This window comes from Eulemur rufifrons, chromosome 16, assembly GCF_041146395.1.
Source record: "Eulemur rufifrons isolate Redbay chromosome 16, OSU_ERuf_1, whole genome shotgun sequence".
Taxonomy (NCBI): domain Eukaryota; kingdom Metazoa; phylum Chordata; class Mammalia; order Primates; family Lemuridae; genus Eulemur; species Eulemur rufifrons.
The window spans coordinates 35,563,844-35,581,794 of NC_090998.1; the positions used below are offsets into that span (position 1 = coordinate 35,563,844).

General features: G+C 38.8%; 1 protein-coding gene and 2 pseudogenes across 4 annotated transcripts in view; 2 read left to right on the forward strand and 1 right to left on the reverse strand.

Annotated features, from left to right (window-relative positions):
- The window catches only part of ANO6 (anoctamin 6), a 189,469-nt gene extending 186,098 nt beyond the window's left edge, over positions 1–3,371 (forward strand). For all 4 annotated transcript variants that reach the window (XM_069489270.1, XM_069489272.1, XM_069489271.1 and 1 more), the window contains exon 20: positions 112–3,371. In XM_069489270.1, the coding sequence (XP_069345371.1) occupies positions 112–318 (207 nt within the window). In that variant the 3' untranslated portion in view covers positions 319–3,371. The remainder of the gene's footprint in view (positions 1–111) is intronic.
- Positions 3,372–13,741: 10,370 nt separating this feature from the next.
- LOC138397260 (LRP chaperone MESD pseudogene) lies at positions 13,742–14,242 on the forward strand (annotated as a pseudogene).
- Positions 14,243–14,530: 288 nt separating this feature from the next.
- On the reverse strand, positions 14,531–14,637 carry LOC138397644 (U4 spliceosomal RNA; annotated as a pseudogene).
- Between the last annotated feature and the right edge of the window lie 3,314 nt (positions 14,638–17,951).

Below are 17,951 nucleotides of genomic sequence, written 5' to 3' on the forward strand. Positions count from 1 at the left end.
CACTGCCTTGTCCACATCCACTGCCATAATGACAAGCAAATACGAATGAAAGGAACTTGGGGTTCTCCTCCATTTCTTTGTGACTGACATTTCTCTTCTTCTCTCCCTCAGCATGTCATCTACTCTGTGAAATTTATCATTTCATATGCAATCCCGGATGTATCAAAGCTCACGAAGAGCAAGATCAAGAGAGAGAAATACCTAACCCAGAAGCTTCTTCACGAGAGTCACCTCAAAGATATGACAAAAAACATGGGGGTGATAGCCGAGAGGATGATAGAGGTGGTAGATAACAATTTACGGCCAAAATTAGATTAAGAGCTTTATGTTCTGAGAAGCACTTTAAGGAATTTAGCTCTGTCAAAATGTATTATGAATCACTAATGAGAATGTTTAAGTTAAATCACTATGGCAAATATGAGTCTTAACTATTGCCATTTCCGTGCATATTATTTTTCAGTTTCAGCGAGCGATGCAGGAACAGGAAGATGTAAAACTTAGATCAAGAAGGGCATAAAATTAATCACCTGGAAAACCTAAAATGTTCCTTTTTTGATAAATTGGAATTTTAGTAACACAGGAAAAGTCTCTTAGTGTGCTTAAAAACTGCCCCTTCTAAAACAGAATGGATTTTTTTTTTTTCCTGTTTGATTACTTTCATTTCTTTCTGTCTTGGGCACATGATCTTTATTTTTAGGCGGTGTTCCATTTCTTCACTTTGCCAGATCTGTTCCAGAGTTATCTTTTCCTTATAGTACCATCACTAAAGATCAGACATGCTCCCACCTTAATAGCTTTCATGTGATTGAAAATAACCAACTTGGAATTCAGTTGGAATGAATGCTGTTATTAAGTGGCAAATAGACTCCAGAATTCACAATGTTTAGGTGTATAATCACATACCCCCCAGAAAGGGAACCTCAGTTCGTCAGAGGAACTGGTTTTGGTCTTCATTTTGGCCTGTCTTTCCATCTCAAAGAAATACTCTTAGTGGATTGGAATGAAGATAGCAAGGTTTTAAAGCATATTTGTCCTAATCTATAGTGACACCTTTTATCTTCCAGGAGCCCTCCTAGAATATCCTGTGCCTAATCAATGTTGACTGCTTTGCAGATCTCAAGGGAGTAAGATGACAAAAGTAGGGAAGGTTAGAGATTCCAACAGAACTGTAACTCATGTTGACCTGGATAATTAACTTATCTCTTCTAAAGATGTGTCATTTCTTGGGGGAAAAATGATATCACATGATTAAAATTATACTTTTATCAACATAATTGTCTGGAAAAGATAAGCCCATCAGTTTCCCAGCAGATGACTTATTCATTAGATGCAGGAGGTACAGTATTACACATCACCAAGCGCCTTCACAAACGGCTCACTACATAGCCATCGTGGCATGACGATGTTGTACATGGTCAGCAACAGCAAGTGCCCTAATTACGAGCCATGCAAATTATGCTCCTTGTGCGGGGCGTGCCTTTCATCAGGGAGTCTGCAGGACTTGGCTTATTTCTATATGTCCAAGTGGTCAGCGTACCAAAACATCTGTCATAGCGAATGTGGCTTCCCTGTACCCTTCATCTGCTTATTCTGGGCCCAGTAACTCGTCTGTAACTGTATGATTGCCCAAGAGACAGGAGTACACCCAGATTATTTCTGATCAAAAAGAGACTCTGGATTTGACTTGAGCTTACACCCTCTTCTAGGGCCAATCAGGCAGTTAAGGGTAATAAAGGAAAATGGTTTGGCCACAGACTGTACCGGTATCTGAAGACGGTAACTTCCTGCTGAACTCCTGTCCTAGCACAGATCTCGCCCCCTCAGCTTGCTCAGCCTAGCAGTCTCCTCAGCTTCACTGCCTTTGAAGCATCAGGCCCTCTGGGAGCTCTGGAGAAGACACGGAGCCAGCACCTCTCCCCCTAGACTGGTGACGGGTCAGTGCTGGGTGCAGGAGGAGGAGGCCGACTGTTCCCGCGGGATGGGCCTCCCCCCGCTGGGATGCTGGTAAGCGCTCAGGTGCCAGAGGAGCCAACCTGTCAGCATCCCAGCAGCTAAGGAAAGTGAAACATGTTTCAGTAATCAGGTTTTACCGTCTTGTTATAATAAAGTAGCTTAACTCTAGATCACAGTTTTAAATGCCTGCCATAAATGTTTAAAAAAAAAAAAACAAAAAAAACCAGTATTTATATAGGATTCATCAAAGCAGTATTTCTGGGCTTTGAAATTGTCCTGGTGGATCGGGGACAACATTTTGCTTATCTTTCTTAATCATGTTAATGGTGTGGTCAGAGAGTGTTCAAGACAGGCCACGTAAGGTCTGACCGCACTAGGCTGGAGAAATGAATTTCTTCCCGCTGGAAGCAACCGTTTTTCCTTCGGCACAGCCCAGATGGCAGTGCCACAGTTCCTTTCCTCGCTCCCCTGTGATACTGCCCCTGGCGGGGGTGTCACTTCCTCTCTATTTTTACCTCTTTTCTCTGAAGTGTGTGACTATCTCCTGGTGTTTGAATTATGGCAATTAATCACTGTTTATGTCAGCATGGAAAAGAAAGTATTTTTACCTTATCTCCTTGTATATATCATAGAACTGCAGAAGAAACATACATTTATGTTTTCATAGTCCCAGCTGAGAGAATCCTCTTCATAGTTTAAAATGTGCTGCTGTGGACAGGAGGGAAAACGCTCTACATTTTTAAAGGCAGCAAATGTGATGTCTGACACTGCTAAGATGCCCAAAAGAGTAAAATAGTGGAGCCCCAGGGTCCCTCATGCCATCCACAATGTTATGGTGAGTCCAGGGATGACTTGTGGTGCAGAACATGGGGCAGGGGCTGCAGACCACAGCGGCGGCATCTGCAAGTGGGAACGGAGGCAGCAGCCCCAGGGGAACCTGTGGCCGTGGACCCACGAAGGGACAGTCTGCCCTCAACCTGTCCAGTGTTAACCACTAAAGAAATTTTAGCTTTATATCTTTTTTTGTAATGCCTGTGAATTTTAATGAATTGAAGCGTTAGACCAAATACTCAGGGAATTTTTCTTTAAACATCCCTCAGATATTTTAGCTATGTTATTAGAAAGGGAAAGCAATCATTTTTGTTTTAAAACTAAACAAGGCCGTCTTATATACTGTCACCAAAGTGTTCCCTTTTTAATGCACATGTGTCTTGAATTTCACGAAACATTGATTCACAAGGGGTCAGAATGTGCTCTTTCATTGAAACACTTCTTGTACCATTTTCTTATGTCCATAAGATGTGTGAGAAGTTAAAATGTATGAGCAGCTTAAGTAGAAGTGAAATATTCATGATGCTTTTCCTACACTGTAGCATAAGATGTAAAGTTTGTAATTAATGTTTGTTAATTTCTGTGCATTTTAATATTCTTTTATAATTATGAGCATTTTAATAAATTTGTTTTTTCAAACAATACAGTGGTCTCTATATTTAATTGTCTTAATGTTTTTTTAAGGAAGAGAACAAATATATATCTGCTATTAACTAGTGACCAGTTATGTATCACTTGAATAACAAATGTGCACTTTTGTGTAAATGTATCTAAAATGATATATTTTAACAGCCACCACTTGGTTTTTCTAGGAAAATGTAGGGACAAGGTTTCAGCCAAGGCTGCTGCATGCAGTTGTTGGAATTGAGCCCTGCACAAGGCACCAAGCGTGGAGACCCAGTAGGAGCTGACGACCAGCCTACCATGCCAGGTGGCCCAGTGTGGGCACTGGCTAGGAGGAAAGAGTGCTTTCCTCTAATCGCATGAAGATGTCTTCCACTTGCTAAACCAGGATTGCAGGGGACAGTGCCACCCAGAAAGGACAAGTCTCTGTACGGACAGCAGGCCTAGGTGCAGAAAGGGGAATTATAGATAAAGCATACTCTCATTACAAAAATCAATCTTTTCTTTATCCTGAGAAACATATAATCTAGATTTTACTCATCCTATCCTTGGATTTTCTTGAACAGCTTAAATCTCAATAGGTTTACAATAAAACTATAACTTAAATATATTCCATAACTGGGCCAACAGGAGAGTCTTGTCTGATCACTGAATTATGCACGTGGGACCAAGTCTAATAATGTTCTTCCCCTTCAAGCATTATACGCCCAGCAGAGGGCCAATTCGAAGTTCATTTCTGAAGGAAAATACCCCCATCTCATTTGGGGGAATGAAGGTATTCCTCTGACAACCACCAGACGCTGGGCCACATGTTTCCTTAGATGTTACCTCACTGTCAACATAGCTTTATGCTGGGACTTTAAGTAGCTTTTTTTTTTTAAAAAAGATTATAGGCCGGGCGCGGTGGCTCACGCCTGTAATCCTAGCACTCTGGGAGGCCGAGGCGGGTGGATCGCTCGAGGTCAGGAGTTCGAGACCAGCCTGAGCAAGAGTGAGACCCCGTCTCTACTAAAAATAGAAAGAAATTATATGGACAACTAAAATATATATATACAAAAAAAAATTAGCCGGGCATGGTGGTGCATGCCTGTAGTCCCAGCTACTCGGGAGGCTGAGGCAGGAGGATCGCTTGAGCCCAGGAGTTTGAGGTTGCTGTGAGCTAGGCTGAAGCCACGGCACTCACTCTAGCCCGGGCAACAGAGTGAGACTCTGTCTCAAAAAAAAAAAAAAAAAAAAAAGATTATAAAATTAAGTATGTGATTATAAAAGAAAAACAATATGTCATTTAAAAATCCCAAGCTGTAGAGAAAGGCTGTGCAGGGAATCCCCAGGCTCAGCTCACTCCCCAGAGGTCCCAGCAAATGTGAGTTGGGGCCATCAGGCAGACTCTGTGCCCAAAAGAAACTTCAGAGATTTGCTTTGGATTTTTTAAAAATTACATTCAGTGCATTAAGGTTGCAGATCAGAAAGCTAGTTATTTCCTAAAGCTCAGCTCAAATCCTATTCATAAATCTAGCAAATTTCACCAGTCACTTTTTATAAGACTTTTGAATAATGTTTGGTTCCACTTGCAAATTTAATGAAATGTTAAAATATCTGCAATAGCATTTACAAATATAGTGTATTCCCTTTTCTTTTTAAATACTTCCAATTACCTGACCAGTAGTGACCAAGGGGATATAACTGGTGAAACACCAGTTTCTCTTGCCGCCTTCTCTCTAGAGGACCCCTTTTGCAAAACCATTTGGGCCGTGTTCCCCCTTGTCAGCCTTCATTACTGAGACACTGAATATACAAATACGTGATGGCCAGACTATATATAGACACAGAACTCTGACCCACAACCTGCAGCAACCTGCCCAGGAAACCAATTCTTTATGTACAATCATCAGCCCAGGAAGCCAAACTGCTATTAAGTTAGACTTACAGAAAGTCAGACTGCTATCTCTAGGGGCAAGCCAGGAAGCTGAACAATAACTTATGTAACAATTGGCCCAGTATGGCCAAGACTTGATTAATAACTGACAGCTTCCCTAATTTGGGTCCTTGCTTGCACCTTAGGACCACCAGAGACAATTGTGCAAAGGGGCAAATCTCTCAGGAGACTCCACCAATCAGTGGACGGTTTCCTGTCCCTCATCTCTGCTGTGCAGATATAACTAAAGATAAATAAATAAATACTCCATCTGGTTGCTCCCCAAAATACTGAAAAGCAAACATGTAAGGAGCAGCTCCCAGGAAATTGTTAAAATTGCCCTTTTCATGGGTGATGGTGGGGCAAATACAACCCCAGGAGCTCCCACAGGAGCCCAGAGAGAACCTACCACGTTAACACTAACCCTTCATTAATAATGAGGCAGGCTAATGCATTCTTGAGACCTCCTCTTCAATTTCCTTCATGAGGATAAATCATTTCGTTACCTTCCTCATTTCAATGTAGGAAATTGCACTGAAAGCCTAAAATAAAACTTCCCTGACAATATTCTTCCACATCACCTTCTGAAGCTCTATTACCTGTTCCGTGTGAACAGTGTAATTCCTGATACTTGATCATGGCACTCCGTGTTACAAGAGGAACGGTCCCTGGATGTCTCTTGAGAGCTCACTCCTGGGTTTCCCATTGTATTCAGGGATCCATCCCTTTGCAGTTTGCCAGCCTGGATAATATCACAATATCTTTTTTTCTAAATCGTGTCCCACTTAACATCTCCTTTCATTCCTGGGCACCTAATTGCTTAATATTAGTCCCCCTGATTAGGAAAGACAGCAGCCCAGTGTCCTGCTCACAAACCAGCCCACAATGCAGCCCAGTTTCTGCCTGGATGGCCAGCCTGTTACAAACATATCAGTCCTCCAAACATTTCCTTAGCAACTCTGACCTGCTGGCTCCAGCCAAACTAAACCAAATCTTTGTCAGCTGTGAATCAGTGCCTGGGGCAAATGTTCTCCCTTCCCACCCACTAGCATGTTATAAATGATGAGAGAAAGGAACAGAAACTTTGCCTGGGGTAAAAAGTGAGAGTTTTAATGTACTGATCCAAGCAACTCGAGAATATAGTTGGCTTCACCAAAAATATATCATGTTTTAATTCGGGTCGACAAGTACATTTAGAGTATAACAGAAAGTCACTGGGGAAAAAATGAGGGCAATGGTTGGGCAGAAGACAGCGTTGTGGTTATTTTACCTGGGTGCAAGGCAGCCTGCCAGCTATAAGAAAGGAGATAAGATTTAGAAACAGAGGACCTTGACTCAAAGTCTTGGATCTGCCACTGCTTAGATTCATAACCTTTAGAAAGTTGAGAGACTAAATATACAAACAGATGATGGTCAGACAATATATAAAAGTAGAACTCTGATCCACAACCTGCCCAGGAAACAGCCCTTATCTACAATCAGCCTAGGAGGCCACCCTGCTATATGTCAGACTTGTAGGAAGTTAGACTGCTATCTCTAGGGACAATCCAGGAAGCTAAACAATGACTTATATAACAATTGGCCCAATATGGCCAAAACTTCCCTAATAACTTCCCTAATTTTGGTCCCTGCTTACACCTTAGGACCAACCAGAGAAAGCCAAATATGCCTCCTAACCAATCACATGGGATGTCCCCCTTCTGGCTAGCCTGCCTGCGGCTTCCCCACACCGGCAGCCTCCACTCACCTGGGGCCTTCCCTCTTATCCCCTATAAAGCTTTCCTACTCCTCTGCCTGCCTGTGAGTCCCTGGCAAAACACAAGTGACAGTGGTGGACTCCTTTGCTATAGCAAGATCTGAGTAAATAGACTTTGCCTGTTCTCATTTGGTTGAACTTTACTTCCACAAAGTTACTAAACCTTTCTAGGCTCCAGCTTCCTAAAATGGGGCTAAATAGTTTCCTCCAATGACGTCCCCAATGTCAATGGTTTTCACACTGGATTCAGTGTGCCAGGGGGTATAAGAAACCACAGGATAAACATGAGGTGTCTTCTTGGAGGGGAGGGTTTCAATGATTAAGGGAGAAATGGTCCTATTAAAATAAACAGGTATTTTGAAAGTGAATGTAAAATTTAAATGAGTTTTTAATATAAAATAACAGCCTTTAAAGAAATTCCATGCTTACAGTGAGCTGCTTCATGTAGGTCCCAGGTTATACCTTCACCTTCCTCTGTCTTCAGTGGGACTTGGTGGAAAAGACTGATAAGTGTTGACATATGTTGAAAGCACCTTGTCGGCCATGAGATTCTGGAATACCGGTTCTCAAAGTGTCATCTAGGTTCCCCTGAGGGCCTACGACCTTCTCAGGAGGTCCACAAAGGCAACACTATTTTCACAATATCACGGAGACATTCTTGGCCTTTTTCACTGTCATTCTCTCATGAGCGTACCGGTGGAGTTTCCAGGGCCTCTATGACATAAGCTATGGCCACAGATTGAATGCAGGAGCGGTTATGAGCAGCTTAGCTGTTTTCTATTAAGTCAGACATTAAAAATATAAACCAATGTCACTCTTCGCACTACATTATTTTGGAAAAATAGGGTTTTTTGTTGTTGTTGTTGTTAAAACATTTTGTTTTACATGTTATGGGTTTATTTTTGTTATTTTAAAATTTTCTCAGATTTAGTTTCTAACACAGTAAATTTTATAATAAATATGATTCACCCAAACAAAAATTTTTGTTTTCTCAAAACTTGAAGAGTATAAAAGGGTCCTGAGGCCAAAAAACTTTGAGAACAACTGCTTTATAAAAATTGGAACCAGAGCCACCATGGCATTTATGTTTAAGTTGGAGAATAAACTCCATGTGTGGAGGGCAACAAAAAAAGACCAATGCACCCCTTCCGCTGTCCGTGCATGTGAAATCCATCTTCTGGTTAATGTCAATGACCTCTAGTAAAACTCTGTCTCCAACGCAAGGTCTGCATTGGTGCTTTGGCTCAGACAAGCTGCCTCATCCTGCTCAATACCTGCTGAGCTCTTGGTCTTCATTCCCCAGCTGTCTGTCCTAGGCTACATAGTGTGATGAGGCCTGCTGTGGTTTGTGTAGCCAGCCACATTCAGCATATATTTGTGTACGTATATTGCATTCTAGGCTATTTTTCTTGGATATTCTGGGATCCAGGGGAGGAACTATGACCAGCAATATAGATCGAGCATCCCTAATCTGAAAACCTGGAATTTGAAATGCCCCAAAATCCAAAACTTTTTCTGACCCCACAAGTGGAAAATTCCACACCTGATCTCGTGACAGGTTGCAGTCAAAATTCAGGCACACCACACACAGTTTATGCGGCATCTCCAAGGGGAAAATCAAATTATCTACAGGCTATGCATATAAGGCATATATGAAACATAAATAAGTTTTATCCCCAAGATATCTCATTATGTATGTGCAAATATTCCAAAATCTGAAAAACATCCAAACTTCAAAACATTTGTGGCCCCAAGCATTTTGAATAAGAAATACTCGAACTGTATTAGTGTGACTAATGTGCAAAAAGTGGTCAGAACTACAAATCCTGGTGTCATTTAAAGGCCCCCTGCAAAACCATGGTCACACATTGATCCTGTAAGCCGTATTCAGGAAGTGATCTCATTAAAAATATTTCTTTCAAACAAGGAAGATGGTATATTTATTCACTATTTTATTTCTAGCAGACCTGACAGAGTAAATGTTAATAAATATTAGTATTTGTTGGATTCATCAGTGAATGCCTCATCTGCCTTCTCAATCTGATATCAGATTTTTCCAACCAAAAGATTTAGGAAGCACATCCAGGAAAGTAGGATAATGTTAAGATGGAAATGACAGTTGATTGCTCAAGACACCAAATTAAGATGGGTAAAGCAAGACTGTTGGTTTGGTACAATGGCTGAGTGGTCAGAAGTCCTAATGGTAAACTGTGAGAGAGCATCACCTAGGTGTCTTGTATAAGAGGTACTGCTACTTCTCCAGCCAGCAGCCCCCACCACTGGAATGAGTCACAGCCAAATGCAGTTACAATATCCTTCTGAGGTAGGCTGATGCCAACATTTTAGACACAGGTCAGATTCAGGCCAATATGAAATCCAAAAAAAGTAAGCAACAGCTCCTCCAGATGAGAAGGAATCAGTGAAAGAACTCTGGAAGTATGAAGAATCAGAACAAAAGATCTCCCCCAAAAGGGAACATCAGCCCTGTAGCAATGGATACTAATCAAAATGAAAATAATGAAATTACAGATAAAGAATTCCAAATATGGATTATGAGGAAGCTCAATGTAATCCATGAGAAAATGGAAAACCAACTCAAAGAAACCAGAAAAACAATTCAGGAAATGAATTAAAAATTCACTAAAGAACTCAACATATTAAACAAAACCCAGAAAGAACTTCTGGAAATGAAAAATTCATTTAAGGAAATACAAAACACAGTGGAAATTTTAAGAATAAAGTAAGCCAGGCAGAAGAAAGAATCTCATCTCAGAGCTTGAAGACAACTCTTTTATATTAAATCAGTCAAAAATAATGAATAAGAATTAAGAGGCATGAACAAAGCCTATGAGAAATAGTGGATTATGTAAAAGACCCAAATATAGGAATCATAGGCATCCCAGAAGGTAAAGAAGAAAATGCACAAAGGCTGGAAAACCTACCCTGCTCTTGCTAGAGAAGACCAGGGAATATAAGGGAATAACAGAGGAAAACTACCCTGGTCTTGGCTAGAGATTTAGATATCCAGGTACCAGAAGCTCAACAGACACCTGGGAAATTAATTACAAAGAGGCAATCAGCAAGACACATAGTCATCAGACTGGCCAAAGTCAACATGAAGGAGGAACTCCTGTAAGCCATAAGACAAACATGTCAAGTAACTTACAAAGAAAAATCCATCAGGCTAACTCCAGACTTCTCAACAGAGACCTTACCAGCCAGAAGGCATTCGGGCCCCATCTTCAGTCCTCTTAGACAGAACAACTGCCAGCCTAGAATTTTGTATCCTGAAAAACTAAGTTTCATAAATGGAGGAGAAATAAAGACTTCTCCAAACAAGCAAACATTGAGGGAATTTGTCAAGACCAGACCTGGCCTGCATGAAATACTGAGAACTGCATTATACATGGAGCAACACGATGGGCATCTTCCAATGTAAAACTACCCAAAAGCTAAAGTTCAGAGGTCAAATAAAGCAGTAATACAAGCAGTAAAATAAAGCAATAAGGTACTAACCAACAGGATGAACAGAATAGCATCCCACATATAATTCTATCAATCAATTTAATTGGCTTACATTCCCTACACTCAAGAGACATAAGCTGGATGAATGGATAAAAAAATATGAGCCAAGTATTTGCTGGCTCCAGGAAACACATAAAACCCACAAGGACTCTGACAAACTCTAGGTGAAGGTGAAGGGATGGAAAAAAATTATTCCATGCAAATGGAAACCAAAAGAAAGCAGGTGTAGCCATTCTTGTATCAGTTCAAATTGACTTTAAATCAACAATAGTAAAGAAAAACAAAGATGGTTATTATATAATGGTAAAGGGAACAATTCAAAAAGAAGACATAACATTCCTAAATATCTATGCACCTAACACAGGAGTGCCCAGATTCATAAAGCAAACCCTATTAGACCTAAGTAGGGAGATAAACAGCAACACTGTAATTGCTGGGGACTTCAACACCCCACTGATAGATCTGGACAGATCACCCAAGTAGAAAGGCTACAGTAACTAAATCAGCATGGTATTGGTGCAAAAATAGACACATAGACCAATGGAACAGAGTCCCACATATAAAACCATCCATATATAGCCAACTTATCTTTGACAAAGCAGACAACAATATACCCTGGGAAAAAGAATCCCTATTCAATAAATGGTGCTGGGAAAATTGGATAGCCACATGCAGAAGAATGAAATGGGATCCATCTCTCTCACCATTTACAAAAATTTATTCAAGATGAATAAAAGACTTAAATATAAGGCATGAAACCATAAGAATTCTAGAAGAAAATTTTTGAAAACTTTCTAGATATTGGCCTAGGCAAATAATTTATGAAGATGACCTCAATGGCAATCACAGCAACAATAAAAATAAAAAATGAGACTTTATTAAATTAAAAAGCTTCTAAACAGCCAAGGATATAATTAACAGAACAGACAACCTACAAATTGGGAGAAAATATTCACAAGCTATAAATCTGATATAATACTAACAAACAGAATCTAAAAGAACTCAAGCAAATCAGCAAGAAAAAAAAAACAATCCCATTAAAAAGACATGAACAGAAGCTTTTCAAAAGAAGGCAGACAAATGGCCAATAAACATATGAAAAAATGCTCAACATCACTAATCATCAGGAAAATGCAAATTAAATCCACAATGAGATATCACCTTACCCTAGTCAGAATGGCTTTCATTAAAAAGTCCAAAAACAATAGATGCTGGTGTGGATGCAGAGAGAAAGGATTGCGTATAAACTGTTGGTGGGACTGCAAATTTGTACAACCTCTATGGAAAGCAGTACGGAGATGCCTCAAAGAACTATTAACAAAAGTAGACCTACCATTTGATCCCACTACTGGGTATTTACTCAAAGGAAAATTCATTATATCAAAAAGACACCTGCACTCAAATGTTTATTGTAGCACAATTCACAATTACAAAGATATGGAATTAATCCAAATGCCCATTAGTTCATGAGTGGATTAACAAAAGTGTGGTACACGTACATCGTGGAATATCATATAGCCATAAAGAAGGATGACTTAATGAGTTTTGCAACAATTTGGATGGAACTGGAGACCACTATCCTAAGTGAAGTATCCCAAGAATGGAAAAACAAACACCACATGTACTCACTATTAAATTGGAACTAACAGATGAGCATACATGTGCATAGAGGGAAGTAAAACTCAATGGAAATTAAGTAGGGGGAAGGAGGAAGGAGAGGACAGGTAAAAACCTACCTAATAGGTACAATGAGCAATATCTGGGTGACAGCCACTCTTATAACCATGACTCAAGCATTACAAAAGTGATTCATATAACCAAATTTATTCGTACCTTGTAATACTTTGAAATAAAATTTAAAAAAATAGATTATTATAACCTTAGGATATTTTATGTAATCCCCCATGGTTATAAGAAAATATCTGTAGAATATACACAAAAGAAAATAAGAAGGGAATCAAAATATATCACTACAAAAATTCAACAAAACACAAAAGAAGGCAGTAAGGGAGGAAATTAGGAATAAAAAAACTGTATGACACACAGAAAAAAAATAAAATAGTAAGTCTTGCCTTATCAGCAATTACTTTAACTATAAATGTATTAAACTCCCCAAGCAAAGGACATGGATTGGCATAATGAAATTTTATAAAAGCAAGATCTATCTATATGCTGTCTACAATAGATTCACTTTAGACCTAAGGGCATACATAAGTTGAAAGTGAAAGGATGGAAAAAGATCCTCTGTGCAAATAATAACCAAATGAAACAGGTGTAGCTACAATAATATCAGACAAAATAGGCTTTCAGTAAAAAAACTGTTACAAGACACAAAGACTAACATTATAGAATGATAAAAGAGTCAAATCATCCTGAAGATATAACAATTATAAACATATATGCAACAAGCTTCAGGGATCCTAAATATTAATATATGAAGCAAACTTTGACAGAATTAAAGGGAAAAATAGACAGCTCTATAATAATAGGACACTTTAATATCCCACTTACAATTGATGATAGAACAACCAGACAGAAGATCAATGAGGATATAGAGGACTGGAACAAAAGTGTAGAGCAATTGGACCTACCAGGCATATACAGAGCATTTTATCTGACAATAGCATAATACACATTTTACTCAAGTATGCTTGGAACATTCTCCAGGATAACCCATATGTTAAGGCCACAAAATAAATCTTAATAAACTTTAAAAGACTGAAATCATACAAATTATCTTTTCCAGTTACTATGGAATAAAACTAGAAATCAATAGCAGAAAAAAGTGGAAAATCCCCAAATACATGGAAATTAAATGACCCACTTATCCAACAATTGAGTCAAAAAATAAACCAAAAGAGAAATTAGAAAATCTTGAGAAAAACGAAACCGAAAACATAACATACCAAAACTTAGGGGATGTAGCAAAAGCAGTGCTGACAGGGAGATTTATAGCTACAAAAGTTTACATTAAAAAATGAAGAAAGGGAAGATGGCAGCCTCTACTGGGTGCACACAGCCATGGTTCTGCTTTGTGCCTCTGGCCTCTTCCTGCTGCTGCTGCTGCTGCTAGGGCTTATACAGCCAACGGCCTGGCCAGGATACCAGGCAAGGCTACCCTGCTTCCCTAGAAGAAGATGATTCATGATTACAATGATGTGGACATGGCATGTCTTCTGGGAGAAAGATAATGACATAGAAGGAGGAGAGATTCCAGAACACAGGAGACCTTCAGTACCTGCCAACTTCTTAGGGATAGACCCAAGCAAGCCTGAAACTATATTGAAAATGGCAAAAAAAGGGGAAGACTCTTATGATGTTTGTCACTGTATCAGGAAGCCCCACTGAGAAGGAGACAGAAGAAACCACGTGCCTCTGACAGGGCAGTCTTTTCAATGCCAACTATGCCATCCATTGTGGGATTGAACTATACTATCTTCATGCTTCACAATGAGAGCTATGCCTGGGAGATCAAGGAGGTTTTGGCAGCCAAGGCAAGTGTGCTGATAGATCTCTGGAGAAACAGGTACAAACAGGTAAAACAAAGCAAGATAAAATCAAAAAAGAAGAAACGAGTTACAAAATTTTGAGCTTCCAAGGAAGACAATCAAGCTGGGAATGAAAGAGAAGACCTATAATGAGTCAGCCACAGTGCTCTGCAGAGGAGCAGGCAGACACGGAGAGCTCCTTCCTGGGCTCATGGGATAGGGGTTAGAGAGGGGTGGTGAAAAACTGCACACCAGATTACATTCTAGTTTCTTCTAGAAAGGGTCTGCCACATGACCATTTTGTGGTCAGTATAAAAATTACTGTTTAAAAGGCTTCAAATAAGAAGACAGAGGTTTTATAATTAATATTGGACACTGATAAATTCATGTTTATTATCAAATCACCTTACATAGAAAAAAAAGAAGAAGAAGATAGATTTCAAACACACTACCTAAAATTATACCTTAAGGAACTAGTTTTCAATTAGCAATAATCATGTCTCAGATAAACCTCATTGACTACAATACTACCACTGCACAAAGCTACCTTAAAGAACCAGAAAAAAGACCAAACTAAACTGAAGGCTAGGCCAGGCACGGTGGCTCACTCCTGTAATCCTAGCACTCTGGGAGGCCAATGCGGGAGGATCGCTCGAGGCCAGGAGTTCTAGACCAGCCTGAGCAAGAGCGAGACCCTGTCTCTACTAAAAATAGAAATAAATTAGCTGGACAACTAAAAACATATAGAAAATATTAGCCCGGCATGGTGGCGCATGCCTGTAGTCTCAGCTACTCAGGAAGCTGAGGCAGGAGGATTGCTTGAGCCCAGGAATTTGAGGTTGCTGTGAGCTAGGCTGACGCCATGGCACTCACTCTAGCCTGGGCAACAAAGCAAGACTCTGTCTCAAAAAAATTTAAAAAAAATTAAAAACAAATAAACTCAATGCTAGTAGAAGGAAAGAAATAGTAAAGAGCAGAAATAAACAAAACAGAATAGAAAAGCAATAGAGAAAAATCAACAAAACCCAGAGTTGGGTCTTCAAAAAGAGCAACACAATTAACAAAACATTAACTAGATTGACTAAGATGAAAGAAGACTCAAAATCAGAAATGAAAGAGATGTTACCACCAATTTTTTTTAAAAAAAAAAAACAAAAAGATTGTGAGAGAGTACTATGAAAAATAGTATGCCAACAAGTTGGATATCCCAGATGAAATGGTCAAATTTCAGAAACATATAACCTACCAAGACTGAATTGTTAAGAAGTAGAAAATCTTAACATATTTATGACTAGTAAGGAGATTGATTCAGTAATCAAAAACCTCTCGACAAAGAGCACCAGCACCAGAAGATTTTACTAGTGAATTCTACCAAGCATTTAAGGAGAAATTAATGCCAATTCTCCTCAAACCCTTCCAGAAAACTGAAGAGGAAGGAACACTTCCAAACTCATTCTAGGATGCCAGGATAATCCTGAGACCATAATCCAAAGACACTACAAGAAAAGAAAACTGCAGACCAACATCTTATTGATGAAAAATCTTCAAGAAAATACTAGAAACAGAATTTCAGCAGCACATCATGATCAAGTGGTATTTATTCCTGGAATGTAAAAGAAGTTTCCACATATGAAAATCAATCAGTATAATACAAAACATTAACAAAATGAAGACCAAAAAACTCCCACGTGATCATCTCAATTGATGGTGAAAGTGCATCTGACAAAATTCAACACCATTTTATGATAAAAATACTCAACAAACTAGGAATAGAAGGAAACTACTTCAGCATAATAAAGGTCATATATTAAAAGCCCACAGCTACATCACAGTCTATGCCAAAAGGCTACAAGCTTTTCCTCTCATGAACAAGACAAGAAGGCTCACTTTTGCCACTTCTATTCAACATAGTCCTGGAAGTCCTAGGTAGAGCAATTAGGCAAGAAAGAGAACAAAGAGGTATCCAAGTTGGAAAGGAAGATGTGAAATTATCTCTGTTTACAGACAGTCTGATTTTTTTTTTTTTTTTTTTTTTTTTTTTTGAGACAGAGTCTCACTCTGTTGCCCAGGCTAGAGTGCCATGGCATCAGCCTAGCTCACAGCAACCTCAAACTCCTGTGCTCAAGCAATCCTTCTGCCTCAGCCTCCCGAGTAGCTGGGACTACAGGCATGTGCCACCATGCCCGGCAAATTTTTTTCTATATATATTTTTAGCTGTCCAAATCATTTCTTTCTATATTTTTAGTAGAGATGGAGTCTCGTTCTTGCTCAGGCTGGTCTCAAACTCCCAACCTTGAGCAATCCTCCTGCCTCGGCCTCCCAGAGTGCTAGAATTACAGGCATGAGCCACCGCACCCGGCCTGACAGTCTGATCTTATATATATAAAACCCTAAAGATTCCACACACCCTCAAAAATAGAACTAATAAATTCAGCAAAGTTGCAGGATACAAAATCAAAACACAACAATTAGTTGTTTTTCTACATACTAACAATGAGCAATCCAAAAACAGAATTAACAAAACAATTTCACTTATAATAGCATCAAAAAGAATAAAATACTTAGGAATAAACTTAACTGAGCAGGCAAAATATTTTTACACTGAAAAACTACAAAATGTTGCCAAACTAAATTAAAGAAGACATCAGTAAATGGAAAGACATCTCGTGCTCATGAATTGAAAGACTTAATATTGTGGAGATGTCAATACGGCCCAACACCCAACATACTCTATAAATACAATGTAACTCCTATCAAAGCCCCAATGATTTTTTCAGAAATAGAAAAATCCATCCTAAAATTCGTATGGAATTTCAGTAGACTCCAAATAGTCAAGACAGTCTTAAAAAAGAATGAAATTGGCGGTCTCATACTTTCTGATTTTAAAAATCACTACAAACCTAAAGTAATCAAAACAGACATATAGATTAATGGCATAGAGAGAGCCAGAAATAACCCCTCAAACATATGGTCAAATGATTTTCAACAAAAGGCCAATTCCCCATTCAATGGGGGAAAAGACAGTCTTTTCAACAAATGGTGTTATGAAAACTGGATATCTAAATGCAAAAGAATGAAGTTGTACCCTTAAATAACACCATATACAAAATTAACTCATAATGGATTAAAAACTTAAGCATGTGAACTAAAACTATGAAACTTAGAAAAAAATAGGAAAAAAGTCTCATAACATTGACTCCGACAATGATTTCATGAATTTGACACCAAAAAGCACAGGAAACAAAAGAAAATATAAATTAAATGGATTACATCAAAATTTAAAACTTTTCTACACCAAAGAACACTACAAGCAGTATAAAAAGGCAACCCACAGGATTCAAGAAAATATTTGCAAATCATATACCTGATAAGGGATTAATATCCAGAATATATAAAGAACTCCTACAATTTCACAACCAAAAAACTCAATTAAAAATAGGCACAAGACTTGACTAGATATTTCTACAAAGAAAATATACTAATTGCCTGTAAACACATAAAAATGCTCAATATCACTAAACATTAGGAAAATTCAAATCAAAACCATAATGAGATGCCACCTAAGACAACCATCAGGATAGCTACTATTAAAAAAAAAAACCCAATAACAAATGTTAACAAGGATGTGAAGAAACTGAAATCTTTATCCACTGCTAGTAGGAATGTAAAATGTTCCAGCCACTATGGAAAACAGTATGGTCATTCCTTAAAAAATTAAAAATAGAATTACCATATGATCCACCAATTTCACTTCTAAGTATATACATAAAAGAATTGAAAACAGGGACTCAAACATATGTTTACACACCCATGTTCATAGCAGCATTATTTACAATAGCCAAAAGGTAGAAGGAACCCA